At 49.0% G+C, this 16,844-nt stretch overlaps 7 protein-coding genes across 7 annotated transcripts; 3 read left to right on the top strand and 4 right to left on the bottom strand.

Moving 5' to 3' along the window:
- Positions 1 to 248: 248 nt before the first annotated feature.
- FOBCDRAFT_246560 (fungal-specific transcription factor domain-containing protein) lies at positions 249 to 2,996 on the top strand (the record flags this gene model as incomplete). Its single annotated transcript, XM_031180938.3, has 3 exons — positions 249 to 2,485; positions 2,555 to 2,573; positions 2,636 to 2,996. 3 exons carry the CDS (start codon positions 249 to 251, stop codon positions 2,786 to 2,788), a joined length of 2,409 nt encoding a protein of 802 aa, XP_031041706.3. The 3' UTR covers positions 2,789 to 2,996.
- A 2,324-nt stretch (positions 2,997 to 5,320) lies between these two features.
- FOBCDRAFT_266788 (uncharacterized protein) lies at positions 5,321 to 6,745 on the top strand (the record flags this gene model as incomplete). The annotated part of the gene is made up of 3 exons (XM_031180937.2): positions 5,321 to 5,676; positions 5,732 to 6,194; positions 6,248 to 6,745. 3 exons carry the CDS (start codon positions 5,321 to 5,323, stop codon positions 6,743 to 6,745), a joined length of 1,317 nt encoding a protein of 438 aa, XP_031041705.1.
- A 543-nt stretch (positions 6,746 to 7,288) lies between these two features.
- Positions 7,289 to 9,149, bottom strand: FOBCDRAFT_1262 (CTLH/CRA C-terminal to lish motif domain-containing protein). Its single transcript, XM_031180935.3, has 3 exons — positions 8,811 to 9,149; positions 8,629 to 8,762; positions 7,289 to 8,577 (listed from the first exon to the last, which is right to left on the bottom strand). The coding sequence occupies exons 1-3, from the start codon at positions 8,959 to 8,961 to the stop codon at positions 7,567 to 7,569; spliced, it is 1,296 nt and encodes a 431-aa protein (XP_031041703.1). The 5' UTR covers positions 8,962 to 9,149; the 3' UTR covers positions 7,289 to 7,566.
- A 392-nt stretch (positions 9,150 to 9,541) lies between these two features.
- Positions 9,542 to 12,594, top strand: FOBCDRAFT_246559 (uncharacterized protein). Its single transcript, XM_031180934.3, has 2 exons — positions 9,542 to 9,985; positions 10,037 to 12,594. Exons 1-2 carry the CDS (start codon positions 9,747 to 9,749, stop codon positions 12,492 to 12,494), a joined length of 2,697 nt encoding a protein of 898 aa, XP_031041702.2. The 5' UTR covers positions 9,542 to 9,746; the 3' UTR covers positions 12,495 to 12,594.
- On the bottom strand, positions 12,595 to 13,345 carry FOBCDRAFT_151248 (mitochondrial import inner membrane translocase subunit TIM10). Its single transcript, XM_031180933.3, has 2 exons — positions 13,159 to 13,345; positions 12,595 to 13,104 (listed from the first exon to the last, which is right to left on the bottom strand). The coding sequence occupies exons 1-2, from the start codon at positions 13,254 to 13,256 to the stop codon at positions 12,912 to 12,914; spliced, it is 291 nt and encodes a 96-aa protein (XP_031041701.1). The 5' UTR covers positions 13,257 to 13,345; the 3' UTR covers positions 12,595 to 12,911.
- Positions 13,346 to 13,742: 397 nt separating this feature from the next.
- On the bottom strand, positions 13,743 to 15,444 carry FOBCDRAFT_283182 (aldehyde dehydrogenase domain-containing protein; the record flags this gene model as incomplete). Its single annotated transcript, XM_031180932.3, has 2 exons — positions 14,778 to 15,444; positions 13,743 to 14,724 (listed from the first exon to the last, which is right to left on the bottom strand). The coding sequence occupies exons 1-2, from the start codon at positions 15,227 to 15,229 to the stop codon at positions 13,743 to 13,745; spliced, it is 1,434 nt and encodes a 477-aa protein (XP_031041700.2). The 5' UTR covers positions 15,230 to 15,444.
- Positions 15,445 to 15,894: 450 nt separating this feature from the next.
- FOBCDRAFT_1240 (uncharacterized protein) lies at positions 15,895 to 16,348 on the bottom strand. The gene is made up of 2 exons (XM_031180931.3): positions 16,106 to 16,348; positions 15,895 to 16,045 (listed from the first exon to the last, which is right to left on the bottom strand). The coding sequence occupies exons 1-2, from the start codon at positions 16,242 to 16,244 to the stop codon at positions 15,975 to 15,977; spliced, it is 210 nt and encodes a 69-aa protein (XP_031041699.2). The 5' UTR covers positions 16,245 to 16,348; the 3' UTR covers positions 15,895 to 15,974.
- Positions 16,349 to 16,844: the final 496 nt, after the last annotated feature.

Genomic DNA, 16,844 nt, shown 5'->3' with positions numbered 1-16,844 from the left:
TAGGCACAATAGCGTATCTTTATCTGCTGTTCTGAAGACTCATCTTACCAGCGAATGAGGTGATTGAATTTTTTTTTTTTTCGATGCTCTCTCCTTTTGTAAATGACATGCAATCTCAAAACCTCTACATGCATTCTTGTACAGCCGCGATATCAATCGTATATTGATAACCCTCTCATCTGGGCTACTGGGGCCTTTCCATTCATTGCCATGCCACTCGCTACTCTTGACATCGCCCATTGCCCAAAATGGCATCTGCATCTGATATGAAGGCTTCGATCCACCGTTTCCGCCTCCGCAGGGTGTCTCCATCCCCGAGGGACGTCGGTCGGGCCCGGTCCGCTTCACCACCAGTGTCTCCTGACCAGCGGCTACAGCAGCAGGATGCGACCCAGGGAGAGGCGCAGGCTCGGCGGCAGGATCAGCAAAAGCAATCTCAAACGGTCGTCGCGGGCCGGAGCGCAACTGGGAGACCTATAGCCCCGGCCTGTGATAGGTGTCGCAGCTTCAAAAAGAAATGCAGCCGCACATTTCCCGTCTGCTCTCTATGTGCCAGCGCCGGTCAGAGGTGTTCCTATACTAACCCTGTTGCCAATGCCGAGGCTCAAGTCCATCAGCTGCGCTCTCGAGTACAATGGCTGAGCCAATACATTGAACAAAACATCCTTCCGCCAGGTCGACAAGATGTGATAGAAGGTATCGAGACGGGATCTGACCTGGGTATTGTACTAGGTCATGGGCCACGGAACGGTATGGGGAATATCGCAACTTCAGGGACTGCATCATCACCTCTATCGCGGGTGCCAGGTCAGATGGCTTCTCCTTTAGAGACCATAGGCTCTCTTCCCTCTATACGTGGACTAGACCACCCCTCAACCGGGCGACAGAGTGTTGAGATACGCCTAGAGGAAAGGGATCCTGGTAGTGTGCGAACCACGAGCAGTCGTTTATCTTATGGAGAGTCAACGGATGGATCAGTTACAAAACGAAGATTGATTGCAAGACAAGCCCTCCCTCCTGACATTGCCCCCAGTCGCTTTGTCGATGCCTTCTTTCGCCACGTCAACAGGGCATATCCATTTGTCGATCAAACTCGAATACGGCGAGATCTTGAACTTCTAGGGGATGCGTCTCCTGCTGATCAGGATCCTCCCATGACACTCTTGTATCTCGTTATGGCCATCGGATGTACGTCGCTGGTACGGGCTGGGCAGATCCCTAGTGATACGGCGCGTCGGTTCGATGTGGTATACCCAGACATCATACAAGAGTGTCTCTCTAACGAAACCATCGAGTCTGTACAGATTCTTATCTTGTTGGGGTTGTACTCTCTGTTTGATCCAGCAGCAACCTCAGCCTACTTCATCGTCGGTATTGCGGCACGACAAGCCATGGTCATCGGTCTAACTAGGCCGGACGAACAGCCTCGTACGGCCGTGGAAACCGAGCTCAGACATCGACTGTACTGGAGTATCTTCGTCCTTGACCGTATGATGTCTGCTTCCCAGGGACTGCCAGCCGCTTTTACAGATGAGCATGCCAATGTACCGCTTCCAGGACTGACGGTGGAAGAGTTTGCCAGTCCGGACCGAGCTGTGTATGCTCGGAACCTACAGACCAGTCGGCATGTCATCCAGCTCCGACAACTCGAATATCGAATTCTTCACGCAGTACACCTACAACAAAACTCTGAAACCGCACGCCTGGCTCCCGCAGATAGGCGTACGGTACTGAATAGTTTGAGGTCTGAAATCGAGGACTGGTACAGCAACGGGTGTCTCATGTCGCCTATGGAAGCAGATAATCTGCCTATTCACAGCAGCATCACCTGGTTGAGTGCTCAGTATTACCACTTGTTGATTCTTCTCTACTTTCCGAACCACTTCAACAGCTCTGCTGCAGCTGTCACTCGTCAGGAGCAGCTTGAATTTGCTCAGAAGCAACTCCAAGCCAATTCGGCGCTCCTTCAACAACGACAACTCCCCCTAAACAGGGTATCGCTGAGTCGGTTATTGCCAGTATGTCTGTTGTTGATGCATGATTTCGTAGCATCGTATAGGGCTGATGGAGCATCATCATCGGCCCGGGAAGAAGTCGTGCTACTAATCACGCTTCTCGAAGCGTTTCCTGAGGGGTGGACAGTGGCACAAGAAGCAGCTCGTATCATGCAGCAGTTTGCTGGCGTGTTGACAGGACAAGGGGGTATGGCCACTGCGTACTATGGCGAGACTATAGAAGAGCTCATCAAGCAGTGCATCGCTAGTTTTACGGGGCTGCTACATCAGTTCTTGGGTAAAGCGACATGCTTCCAGTCGATCGAGTATGCACAAGAGACTCAAGAGGTTGGAAGAATGGGCCAGATCGGAGCCACGCAACAGTCGTCGACCAACTCACTATGGCTGAATGGAACAGATTCAAGCATTGGAGGAGTTAATGAAGAGGTGGTACTAGGATATGGATGGGGTTCATGGGATCTTGACTTCCTGTAAGCGAGAGTTGAATATATATCTCCCGATGTACGGATAGATAACCAATTTTTTGTTCACGTATCCAGTACAAACACTGGGTACAATGTGAGCATTTTCGGAGGAAGAATACTCGATTCAAGATAATTCAACTTATATTTAGATTTTAGCTAAAGGGTAGTATTGTAGTCCGTTCTATGTCAATTCATGCCATGGATTGGCGTGGAGTAACCTCAGGCCCTGACGATATCATGACTGGTGGATTATATACGATCAATATTTACGCAGGCGAACGGACAAGGTTTCCGGCCGGTGAAGATTAACGATGCCCAAATTCAATCGACTGAATAAAATGCATATCATTCCAACGGCGACACAGCCTCGATTTTAGGTCGTTTGCGGGCCTCAACGGCTGGGGACAGAGTTTAGCTGGAGGCTCTGCCAGCCCTACCAGACCCTCCTCTATGCTGAATTGGAACCTGAGTTCACACCATTGAAAAAGCTTGGCTTATAGGAAGTGTGAGAGAACCAATACAAAAGAATTGCATATGCGATCTATTATTACTATGTGTGAGAACTGTACATCTGTCCATCTGTCTATACTTGGGTGATGACGACGCTTCAATTAACATGGAAGTGGGTTTTCCTCCGCTGACATGCATCTGTAGCAACTCTCTGATTGCCCCAAAAAGATGGATGTACGTACTATATTTATTTAATGGACCGACTGCAGGTTTATTTATGGAACTCTCCTCTGTGGATCGGTAGAGATTACTACTGCAAGGTCTTATGCCAGGAACACGAGATATCCTTGACCTTTGCCATACGCTCAGCGATCATGAGTGAGGCGATAATTATAGCGATGCAGTGAAGCACGAGTTGACTGTGATCAATATAATTGTGCTGGCTAATTAGGAAATGAAGGAATTGATGGTTTGACAGTGGCTGAATATTGATGATGGGCTTGGTAGGGCTGCATATCGTGGAATGGCAGGGAATTTGATAGACAGCTAAAAAGCAGGAAAATACGGTTAGTGGTAAATCAGATTCATGATCAGATACACTAGACGATCACCCGCCATTTAATTACTGTTTCTTCAATTTGTTTGTTTTATTTAGAAATAGATGCATGCATAGCGGCCTCATTTTATCACGTTATCCCAATTCAGAGGGCCCGTAACCTTAATCGAGATGGATGGCAGAGACCTTCGATCCTTATTTACTTGTGATTGATCAGAGCGGAAGGTGGCTATACGAATGGGCTGAGTCCGACGGACATTTCCATTGCATGGTGCAGAGTATTGATTGTTACGCTAGCTTGTGAGTTTATGTGTCATTTCAGTGGATGGTTGGGATGTGCACTAACAGCGGGGACTATGCATGACTGCACTGCCGCAGTCCTCCATTTCAATCTGCATTCGTTCCCTCATCAACATAGCCCAGCCCTCTTTATTAGCTATGTCATACCGATGCATGGCAAGGGGGAGCGCCTAGGTACGATGATGTGATCTTTTATTCTGATACCGGCATATTAATCAAATTCGGAGACACCCGTCCAGTGAATGGCCAGCACCGCCTTTGACTCCGGCAGTTCTGCAGGTGTGTGTGGTGGATGTGGGATCCCTCCCAAGGCTGATTGAGTTCATCCACACAGTTCAGTCAGTAACAGTTCCTAGTGGAAAGCTAAGGCAATCCGCCGTTGGAGGCGGGATGCTGCGTCCCGTCTCTGCGGTTCCATCCAACTCATTTTAGACTCCACCCGTTAAATGTGCAGTAAAGGTCAGTTAGTACCTATTGGATCGTAACACGAAGGACTGCATGAAATGTTCAAGCACGTCGCTCTTGGCCGTATGCGTCATAGCATCTGAAATCGGAATTCATGATAGTAAATTGTCGCAAGACCATACAAGACAGGACAAGACAAGACTGCCTCATCCGACGTAAACAGTAGCAACATAGTCTGAGACATGCTAGTTGCAGCAAAACCGTCCACTCTGACCGAGTCCTGTCTCCAGAAATCAAGGAACCCACCTCCAATTCAGGATCTGGTAGCGACGAAAAGCCCAGGGCAGGGCACTCCACCCACTGCCAGTGGAGTGCCATCAGTTATCGCTACGGGCTGGGCACCCCAGAAAAGAGTACCTAGGCGAAAAAAGAACGCCTGAACCCCTGGAGTCCTGTGCTCTGCCACCCTGGGCTTGGCTTCCATTTGGCTGACCTTACCTTGGGCTGGGTTCGCCCGCCCCAGGCTTTCTCTGCCCGCCGTGGTTTGCTCTTTAAGTTAGCCCGCCCTCTCCCACCCCCCCCTGCTTGGGCTGTTTCAGCGACCCAATCTTATGGAGGTCAAGGAACTCACTCCCATCTGTTCTGCTTCTCTCTTGACTAAACTAAGCTGACATCCTTTTACTACAAACGCTTGGGCTCTTCTACTTTTCCTTTCATCTCATTTCTCTCTTCTCAACAACAACAATATCCATTATTTCCCTGGTCAGGCCGTTTTCAGCCACCAATTAACTCGACAACAAATCCCTCGTAATCGCGACTCCGTCTCTCGCTTCTCTTCCGCTTTTCCTCATCGCGCGACTCCTTTTTTTGTCCAATTTTCGTATAACCTTATTCGACTACTGTACTGTACTTACTCACCTCGGTACCCGTGGCCATCCGCGTGAGCAAAGCACCCTGTACCTTAATATAGACACAATTGCCCCGACCGAACCTCCGCGTCTCAGTATCTGTCGCTGTCCAATTTTCTTTCATCAACAACGGCAACTCTTCATCATCGTCCGTCGAGCGATATCGACGAGTATTTTCATCACTTCGACTGTTTCCCCGTGACTCCCGGTCGGAGTCTTTCCATGTACACCGTGGCTACCCGGCTAGAATCTCGCAAATCGCTCCTTGGAGCTGACACCGGCTTCGGATACGGAGGCCATTCATACAACAACTCCTACGGAGACGACAGTTACGCTCCTTCTCCAGTTCCATCTCCACAGCCTATTCCTCAGCCTGCCGCCTTCGCCCAGCCCAACTTCGCCGACGCTGGAGTTGATCCCGCATACAACCAGGGCTTCGCCTATAGAGAAGGCCTCACCCCTTCGGTTCCGGCGCAAAGTATGAAGAATGGCAAGATCGATTTTATGAAGAGCCGATGGCCTGCCTCTTTCATGGCTGTCTCTCTTCTCCAGGCTATTCTGTGTATTTGCTTTGAGGCGTACGTCATCTCCGTATCTTTCGGCATCTGTACCTCTCGCTGACCCCTTATCTAGCTATGTATTCGGCAAGTTCCAGGTCAACCTTGGCACCCATATCAGCGCTCCCCAGGTTCAATCTCAGTACAAAACTATCCCGACTTTCTTGACGCTTTTCATTTTTGGTTTCCTTTACACCCTCGTCGTCGTCTGGGATGCTCTCCGACAAAAGAACACCATTCAAGTCATTGGTGTCTGTTTCTCTAACCTGGCCCTTATGGTTTACACGACCATCCAGGTTGATCAAATTTCCGAGGCCTTCGATATTCTCGAGCAGAGCAATGCTCTCAAGCGTGGCATGACTGCTGCCGAGCTTTGGCACGATGTGAAGCCTTATCTGGTGGCTATCCCTGCCATCATTGCCCTTGCTACCCTCGTTATGGGCTTCCTTTCGTGGAAGATTTACCAGGAGTATGCTTGGGATATTCTCAAGAACATTGGTGCCGATTATCGCATGAAGAAGCGATTCCTTCACTACCAGGTATGTTGCACTCTTTTGCCCACACTCCTTGATCAATAACTAACTCGAACCAGATTTATATCGCTCTGCTCAAGTTCGATTTCTTCTTCTTCCTCGGCTTCATCGTTCAGTTCGTTGTCGTCGTTGCTGACAAGGATGACCCCGAATTCGCCCTAACTATCGTCACCATTCCCATTACCATTCTCATCCTTCTCGCTGCCGCTTTCTTCACTCGACGAGAGAACAAGATCGGTATGGTTTGCATCATCATCCTCTATCTCGGAGGTCTCAGCTATTTCATCTTCAAGCTTGTACGAATCTATCAGCCTGGACACCGACAAAACTACGAAGCCGTTCGTCGATCATTGACCGCATTTGCTGTCATCACCATTCTTCTCATCCTTCTCACCATTACCAACGCCATCGTGTGCATGCGAAACTTTGGCAAGGGCCTGAAGCCCCATCTGCAGTCTTTGTCTCGAAAGCGCAAGGTCGAGGAGAAGCCTGACATCAACTCAATCAACATGCAGGATGTCAAGCCTCAAATTCCCAGCCGAATGACCATTGATTAAGCGGCCCCTTGCAAGTCATGATTCTTCGAAAACAAAATTTTGGGGACATGAATGTACAAAGACACGATTTTACGAAAGGATACAAAAATTTTCCCTTTTCTATGGCACCAGTCACAAAGGGCAGGCTCAGGATGGACGGTGACCAAACGGGTGCGGCGTGAACAGAAGGCGACGAAGTGATATCCCATGGTGTCGGAAACTTGCTTGGACTTTTTTATTCTATTTACTTTGGTTGTTTTTTGTTTCCTATGTTAGACCCAACCATATTAGGCGTTCAATGCTCCACCACATGGAATGAGATCCAGGAGCTGATACATAGTTCTTTTGTTACTTTTACTTTTACTTTGTCCCCTGATCAATTGGATTGTACGTTCTCATGATCAGATAATCCGATAGGAATTGAATAGTGAAATCAGGTACATGCAAAATGGCCCGTGCTCGTGTGGTCTATGAGACTGCTCATAGGTGAATCACGTCATGAAACCATCAGGATTCTGACTCAACACACTTACTGACTGGTTTCAACTTTGTGAAGCATGATGCGAGACAATAGTGCAGCTAGAACGTTGCGTGTTTCACAGCTTATGCTGGAGAAAAGATCGACGTGTCTGTCTATGAGGCAAAGGAAATATCCCAACAGGTACAATTGTAAAACAAAATGCCAAAACGCCCGCTTTCCATTCTTGATTTTGAACCAAAGCCGAAGCATAGTCCTTGCTGGATTCATTCAAGTCGAATAAACGCCAATCCATCTTGCCCAATGTGGCAGTGCGCTGTGATAAGTAGCATGACCATGCATGTATGCTAGCAGGAACAGTATGCTATAGTCTGATCTGGATGGCATCCTTAAGGTGACCTTCTGTCGGGCAGTAGGGACACTTATACCGTGCTGCTTTCACTATGTTGTTCAGAGATTCGCGGCAGAGAACGTGACCGCAACTGAGCATCATGGGAGGGTTGTCTTGAGTTGTCTGCTCTTTACTTACGGGGCAGACAAAGATGGGATGATAGATCATAAACTCGGGCAGAGGTGTCGCGAAGGCAAGTTCGTTCTCTGTCGTCCATTCTGTCTTCTTCTCCCGCATATAAGTTGTGTATTTGATCAGGCGTGGAAGAGCGATGGAGCCTGCTGTGACGGCGATATAGAGAGGTGACTCCGCCGATAGGCCAAGCAGGGAGCAGAATTCGCGAGTGAACGACATGGCTACGTCCTCGAACGCTGACTCTGTCTCAAATATATGGCTGTAGGGAGATTTGGCCAGGTTAGGGGCGAACACCACAGCGCTGGAGAGTTGTTGTATCTCTAGCAAATGACGGTTCTGGAAACGTGGGAAGTTCTGGCGAGCATAGTTAATCGCTCCGCCAAGTCCATTGGTCGCAGGGTCGTCGGGGAGACCGTTGACAGATGGACCTTTGAACAGCCAGACATATTGGAGCTTGATAAGCTCAAATTCGAGTGTGCTTCCCCTGGCCTCAAGATGGACGCCGTTTGCGTGGGCCCAGTTGATGGCGGGTAGGAGGTTGTGGTCCTTGAGCTGCGAAAGGATGCTATACATTTCAGCGAACTTGTTTTGCAAATGCTCTGAATGTAGACCAGCCATTTCATCTTCTAAGTCATCCTCGCTTTCCATATCATCATCGCCATCCTCGTCTGTTTGTGAAATGGTGTGGGCTTCGCGGCCGGGAGGGTGATCTGTAGCTTCTTTGAGAAATGTCGAGGCGACAGAAAATTGACCTTCGCGAAGAAGATGCATGGCTATCGCACGGTTGATAAGTCGCGGGTGGTCCGCCATGGCATCAGTCTCCATAGGGAGTTCTCGGTGAGGAAGAGCCTGTGTCGGTCAGATGTCGTTGCCGTCAAAAGCTAGAGCTGATAGACAAACCTTATCGAGGGCCTTTCCAAAGGACTTCTGCGCCTTGGTAACATCCTTTAGGTCTGTAGTGATTCGTTCGAAGCGGGCTTTGACTGGATTTTGCAGCGTCATCATAGCCATACCAGTTCGAGTCGCGTCTTGCTCTATTACAGTGGTTAGTTAGTGATAGTATCAGAAAAAAGCCAGCTCACCTTGAGCAATCTGCTCGCGAGCATTAGTAAGAAGTTCAATGACTTGATCTACATCATCGATCGCGGATTTGAGTGTTCTGTTCCTCATACGAGCCAGCTCAACCATGAGCGGTGCAAAGGGCGAGACATGATCGTTATCAGCTTCCGCCATGGTTGGGGACTATGTGGGGTTTTGAATCAGATGCAGAAGATATGATCAAGACCAAGAGTTATGTTTAACGCGAAGTGAAGGTTCAAAGGTCAGAGAGAATCATGCGCTCATCCAATAGCTAGGATATTCGACGGGTGGACGACAAAATGCCCGTTGTGTTGAAGGTTGATGTCGTTTGAGGATTCAACGGTGACGGAACGCTCCGAGCTTGGATAAGAGAGACAGGTGCATTATCGCTATCGATAAGGGGGATACCGAGGCTTTGCTGTTAAAGGGGACCAGTCTCGCTCTCTTAATGAAGGTCAATTAAACGAGAGTAGATTTTGGCTACACTTTGACAACAGCTTCACTTTAATTAGGTACAATTTGCATACACAGCTGTTGAAAAAGCTTCTTCGACTCACCACAGCAACTATCACATATAAGGTCTTCCTCCTCATATAGCAAGTGACGACGAAAGTGTCGAGTGACCCCAGTCTCCCCCAGGGATTCACGTGGGGCTTCGTTGAATTAGTGCCCCGCATTTAGCTTGTAAAGTCTTCGGTTGCGTCTGCGATAGGTACTTGAAGCAGGTACCAAGAGCTAACCTGGGAGCTATTGCATCACATGAAGGCCCTGTAATGTTAGTTGCCTCTCAGACCTGTTCAACACCGAAAAAAGGCCTCCCAAGACGCGCGCGCCTCAACGAAACTACTAGAGACGTCCTCTTGCTACTCCTCGCTCACCACGGGTGAGGATGAAGCTCGAGACTGCGTCTATCAAATACACGGGCCAATGACGACACCATGGCTTTCAGATTTCCAGATCCTCGACTTCGAGTCGACGATGAACTCTCGGCAGGCACCACCGCCAAGGGGTCTGTCGCCCGTACAGTGACCACCTCCAACTCTAGCACCACGCGAGAAAGTCCCCCAAACGGTATCCCTCCGTTAGAAGTTTCCGCATACAATGAAGTTGCAGATTCTCAGCCTCTACCGTCGCCGAGGCGCAAAAATCTTGTCTTTGCTGATCCTTTCGCCTTTCGGTGCGTCGCGAACAAGCACTCCTGAAGCTTCCAAGGCTAACATAGCATCAGGTATCTCGAGGAAGGCAGCAATGTTGTCGTTGTCGAGCGCCGAGGCATTTTACGCGGATACGAGTCGTACCTAGTCGAACAATGGGCGTGTTCTCGAAAACCACCAACACTCCTGATCGTCACTTATACTGGAGACGAAAAACACTCAGTCGTTGTCGGTGTGCTCTCTGTTCCAGTAGACGAGAGTCTTTGGCCTCCAAGGCTACGCTTCTACTTTGATCAACTCCAGGATTCACATGCGCGGCCCAAGGAGACTGAGCTTGGAGAGCTTATGGTTACTAATCTGAGTAATTTTCCTTCGGCCCTCACCGTTATTATGGTACCTGAGGGTGATATCCGAAAATATCGCTCCTCGTTCATCGTCAATGAGGATTTGAAACGGTTAGGATGTTCTGGGCGATCAGGCATGACTCTGTCAGATCCAACTGAAGCAACGCAGCTCAAGTTCTTGCAGCTTTACAGGACGAGCGATCGAGTACCTGTTCCGCAAGCTGTAGTCGAACTTATCAAGCTTTGTCAAGTCACATTGTACATGTTTGACAAGCTGGGGCACCAATACATCGATGGACTTCTTTGCGACAAGACAGAAATGGCTATCAACAACTGGTGGATCGAAATTGGTGCTGAACACTATAATTTTGAGCCTACCGATGGCATATTAGGCCCTAGTACGGTGGCGGCATTACTAGGCATGTTCATGGGTGCTCGAAATCGCCTTCATTGGTACGGTGCCCCAGTATCAAAGGACGTATTTGACCTAGAAAACACTAAGCGTGGTATTGGTCACTTTCAAAAATCACAAAAGCTCGAGAAGACGAGAAGGCTGGACCGTCAAACTCTTCTCAAGCTTTACACTGTGTCTGCCAAGGCTGCTGCTGGAGAAAGTTGGGGTGTGCAGAGGGCTGTGAAATCAACGCTGACAGAGGTCGGAGGTAAAAGGGGTGAGCTTGTAATGGGGATGGTGTCAGGAAAAGACAAAGGAGGACTTGCTGATATCGAGACTCTCGACATTGGCACTTTTGCTAGCTTAGCATACGGCGAACGGGCCAAATGGCTGTGGCATGGCAAGCCTCGGAGAAGCGTCGCTGAGCTACCACACCACAGTCCAGAACTGAGCAGCGCCGTACCTTGGAAAGAGGAGGAAGCGAATCCAAACCCGAAACGAGTATATTCAGCGCCTGCTGAGAACGAACTGGATGCGAAGCGACTGGATGAGACTCCCGATGTTTACTCGGGCCACCCACCTGGTTCCGCCGTTAGTGTCGCTGATGGATCAGGTGACAAGGAGGCTTCACGGAAGAATATCTTCAAAGGTGTCGCTGGAAAGATGAACGACGCCAGGTCTGGTTTCGGACGTATCAAGGATGTCGTTGGGGGAGGCTTACGTGGTCACAACAATCGACCTTCGGTTTCAACAAGAGATGACTTTTCAGAATCGGGCCCCAGGAGTTCAAGCCAGGGGCTCACTCCAGGAACAACACAACCGCCAGCGCCCACACAAGGAGTGGGCAGAACCTTCACATGGAACAACAAACCGCAGGAGTATCTAGCAGCGATGAAACGAGCAGACGCGGAAGGGGGAGCAGGTTTCCCACAGCTTTCGCACTTTGCGTCTACCTCAACAGTTGACATCAAGCAGCCAGCCTCGGCTCCCGTGGAAACTCAAAAGCACGAGCAAGATGGGGAGTTATTTGATATTGGGGTAGAAGTGCGTAAGGATGTATTGTCCAAAGCACCCTCCGCCGTTGGATCTCTCGTTGATGAGCATGACCTCCAGGGGCCTGTTCTGGATGCAGAACTCAACGATGATCTATCCAAAAGAGGGCTCTCGCGACGACACAGTATTCAGTTATCACAGTGTCCGAACATGACCGTTCTCAACGAAAGTCGCTGGCCACGACGAATGTCATTTGGCGATGCTGAAGAGGCAGTATTGGAGTGGGAACCGCTTATCGATGTGGCAGATGCAGCGGATGACCTTGCCAATATTGAAGCATTCAATGACCTAGCTCAGCATTTTAACCAGTGCTTGGAGGAAATGAAGCACCGCATTGAGCCATGGGTCATAGAAAAGATCAGTGCAGTTGAGGCTCTCGATGAACGCTACGCGAAAGACAAGGAGGAAATGCATGCACTCTACTACCAGCTGAACGAGGCATGCCAACGTATGCGTATAACTTCTCATGAGCTTCTTGCCGAGGAGCGGTCTCATCTCTTAGAAGGCCTTAAGGAGGTTGAGGCGCTCGTAGCTCGTCTCGATTATGAAATCAATGCTCTGTTACAAAAGGTGGTCGATGTCGAAGATGGTATTGTTACTTTTGAGAGGCAAGTGGAGGATATGGAGAACAGAGCTGAGGTTTTGAAGGCCCAGCTTGAAACCGAAGGTTGGCTTCACTGGATGTTCAGAACTGTCACGGGAATCGGGACGGGACCAGATATTACAAGGTCGCCTTCTTAATCCAGGGGTTGATGTTGGGTAAAGAGCGTTTTCTTGGGGGTAACAATCCCCTAAAGGGTCATCAGCACGGAGTTTTGGGACATCGATATCATATCAAATATAGCATAGCACACCCCTGGGTACAAGGCATTTTTTCAGGGTCATATCGAATAAACTTAATCTAGTTATCCATATACCAAAGTGTCATTTCTCGCCCTGACCTCGATTCATTCATATACAGGTATAATACAGCAACACCTCCGTTGCACCTTCGGTCATCATTTCGTGATGCAAGCGCCAGATATCGATTCAGACCCAATATCTATCCGTTCTCCTGAATAATCGTACAAAGCTTCATTCATCACCCCAGCCTATTTGGGGCCCGTCCTCTAAATGGTTTCTCGAGGTCGTAAAATGTTTGCGTTTCGTTCATCACGCTTAGAACATGCCACCACCGCCCTGCTGGCCGCCTCCGAGAGCCTGGCCCTGCTGCTGCATGATCTCGCTGACCTTCATAGATGTGTCGAGGAACTTGGCTGTGCAGCGGTCAAGGCAAACAGACTCGCCCTTGTTGAGCTCGCCCTCGCGGTAGTCGTTAGGAATGCACTTCTTCTGGCAAGATTGCTGAAGACTGCGGCATTACAATCAGTATCAATACATGTGCTTGGTGAGCGCTGAGGCTTACCGGTTGTAGGTGTCGGCCATCATGCGCATCTCGCTCTCAACGGCAGCAATCTTTTGCTCCGAGGTAGGCTGAGGTCGACCCATTCCGAGGAAACTCATTTTGGCGGTGTTGGAAGAGGTGGCTGGGCGATTTGGTTTAATTAAGACGTTGTGATGGTTTAAAGGCTGTGTTATGACGGCGTTTTGGGACCTTGAACTGGACAATGGGAAATTTTCCACTTATCGCGGATTGGTCGATTATGTAAGGATGCTTTGTTCCGGCTACCCTGTACCACGGCATCATGAACCCATTTGTACATGAACCCATTTGTACATGAACCCATTTGTACATGAACTCAAGGCCTCATAATACTTATAGTTGCAGTGTTCTGGGTAGGAATGTTATAATATTCTTGGATTATGTTTAGAAAAGGAGGGGGGAATACACAAGTATTGCGGCATCGACGTCTTGTTGTTAGTTGGAGCTTCAACCGCTTATCACTATGGCACTGACTTGACTATCACTGTTTCACTCCCACCTCAATTTCAATTGGCATAAACTATTCTTTCATGTTGCGCTATTTGGTATTATAATCATTCCATCATTTAATTCCTAAAGGTAATGTTCTTCGTGCGAGTCCACTCATCAAGACCAGCAGATGCACCAAAACGGCCGTATCCACTAGCCTTGGCTCCTCCATGAGGCAGACCGCTCTCATCATGAATACTCATATTGTTGATATGGACAGCACCTGTCTCGATCTCGCGAGCAATTCGGAGGCCTCTCTGGAGGTCAGATGTGAATACAGCAGAGCTCAAGCCGTACTCGGTATCGTTGGCGATCTTGATGGCTTCCTCCTCCGTCTCAATAGCCATCAGAGAAACTGTAGGGCCAAAGGACTCCGACTTATAAATGTCCATTTCTGTGGTGACATCTCTCACAACAATTGGTCTCATACGGGTCTTGCTTGACTCTTCAACATCAGGGTTTCCGTGAACCAGGGAGGCACCCTTAGAGATGGCATCCTTGATCAAGGCCTTGTTCTTTGCAACAGGAGCCGATGCAATAAGAATCGGTGCGTCCCCCTTAGAAGAGAAGACTTGTTCAATGGTTGCTGACAGCTTCTTCTCAAACTCGTCCTTGACATTCTTGTGCACAAGGATCCTTTCGGTAGACATGCAGACTTGCCCCGAGTTCATGAACGCTCCAAGGGTGCATTGCAGCGCGGCGAGGTCGAGGTCCGCATCCTCCCACACGATAGCTGGGGCCTTGCCACCCAACTCCAGAATAACAGGTTTCAGGTTCTCGCCTGCAAGCTTACCGATGATACGACCAACAGGTGTACTGCCGGTGAAGTTGATCTTCTTGACTTCAGGATGCTCAATCAATGCGGCGGTGACTGCTGCAGCATTGGCTCTCTCGTGGAAGATGACGTTAAGAACACCATCAGGGAGTCCTGCCTCTCTGAAAACATCGGCAATGGCCCATAGTGTTCGAGGAGAAACCTCACTGGCCTTGAAGACCACTGTGTTACCAGCGGCCATGGGGAAAACAACAGATCTTGTGCCGAGAATATAAGGGGCGTTCCTGGATTGACATGTTAGTAACTTCTTAGACTCATCCGGGCACGAGAAGCCTACCATGGCGCAATTGCTACAACGACACCATAAGGCTCTCTCAAGACGAGTGCGGTTGTGTTGGGATCCGACACAGTGGGGATGGCGCCCTCAAGTGTTCCTATACGACCGGCAACTTCCTTCAGATGGCTAATGCCTGTGCTGATATCGAAATCGGCCCAGGTAGCATCACTGCCAGTCTCTGACATGGAGTACTTGCGGAGCTCATCACGTCGCTTTTCCATAATCTCGGCGGCCTTGAGAAAGAGATCCCGGCGCTCACCAGGCCTTGTCTTGCGCCATGACTTGAATGCCTCAGCAGCAGCCTCGACAGCAGCATTGGCATCCTTGACGTCAGCACTGTGGTAGCGGTGGACGACCTCGCCGCTCGCAGGAGACACGACATCAACAGCCCTTTCACTGGTGTGATCGCTGCCGTTGATGAGGAAAGGCACAGTATGAAGCTTGGTCGCCATGATGAAGACGGGGTATCAAGTTTCAGATTAGAGAGTCGGTAATGTTGTAGTCAAGCTGGATGGGGCGACAGTCGGACAGGATGACGGTTTATATAGGCGGTTTCGACGAGAGAATGCCCATGAGAAGAACGTATCTTGCTAGATTCATTGTAGTCTACTATGCATCCTTGGCATATAGCAGTGCATGTGGGATAGCTTAGCTATGCGGATCGGCTCCTCCACTTGGAAGAAAGAGGTAAGAGAAACACAGGAGGAGGAGTAGGATCCCCTAGACACTAGTCCACAGCCCCGCATAATGAGTGTGGGCGACCCGCGGAATAAGAGGGGGATCCTGAATTGTGGTGTTGTTCGGCACTTTCACCGGGTTTGGATTGGAGATCGTCATTTGGCAAGTAGCATGGGCTAGATAGATAGAGTAGCCATGTCCGTCCGAGGCTTGTCTAGCGTGGGAAGGTACTCCAATTGCATTGACATTCCCGATAATTTGGAATATTTGAACGAGGTTCACTTATAAGGACCATACAAGGTTTCGGAAAGGAACAAGAAGAGCCGATCACTCACGGGTATTTCCCGCCTCGCCTTGAAATATTGCTGGCTTTTGATGTCCACCAGGCCAGGGTCCATGACTTGGGCCCGAAACAGAAATGCAGGGTCTAGACTGGAAACATACGCTTTCAGATTTGTAAGAGGGTATCAATTATGTATCAGCCAAGTTTGAATAACGCATCTCCTGTAATAAAAGGCATCATGACTGTTGCATCGAATTTGGGTCCAGGAAAGGCTGAGAAACATCCGTGGTTCGAATGCGAAGAATTTCTACACACACAAAGCGTCAGAACCGTGTCTCATTAACACTGTAGCCTTAATCAAACTCACCGATTTCTGGCATCGATCCCGGAATCACAAAGTGGACCTCTGATTTGAATCGTGGACAATGCACATCTTGGCCAGGGCGTTGGGGAGCGGGTTTGAGCTGACGCTTGACCGACTGACGAGGCTTGTCAGATTCAGGCATGATGAGGTGTTCGAGGAAAGGTGATTATGATTGTTGATGAAGAACACAGGTGTGAGGAAAAAGAGAAGTGGTTTTAATGCAAAAGGCAAAGATGATTATCTAACGCAAGTAAGGTAGGGAGATATGTTTTTGGCAAGATGCGCTCAGAGCAGTCAGTGTAAAGTGGTTGAGCCTGATTGGCTTAGCAGCTCATGTCCTTCCACTGGAAGGACAAATATCGTTTTCGATTTGATGGACGGAGCAAGGTATTACTACCATAGTATGTGATTTCAAATCACGAGTGTAGTGAGGGATGATAGCTTGCAGTGGTTTCATCCCTAGAAGAAGAAGCTGAATAGTTAATCTAGATTTCGTTCGAACCTTGGGGCTCAGATGCATGAAAGGGCTGGTTCAGATTCAATGCCATATACTAAGATAGGTACTACTCAGCACATCGTCACACTTTTCTCGACTTGAAGATACCACCACCAGAAGGGATAAAACCGTGTATCTATTAATACGAGAAGGTCATAACGTGCCGAAGCATAGTTCCCCCTTGTCTCTTCTTTTTTATTTTTTGGTTACACTCTTGTCAGTCATCATGTGATGAAATCGTGTAAC

The sequence above is a fragment of the Fusarium oxysporum genome, chromosome I (assembly GCF_013085055.1).
Source record: "Fusarium oxysporum Fo47 chromosome I, complete sequence".
NCBI classification, from domain to species: Eukaryota; Fungi; Ascomycota; class Sordariomycetes; order Hypocreales; family Nectriaceae; genus Fusarium; species Fusarium oxysporum.
This window is presented reverse-complemented; position numbering and strand designations above follow the sequence as displayed.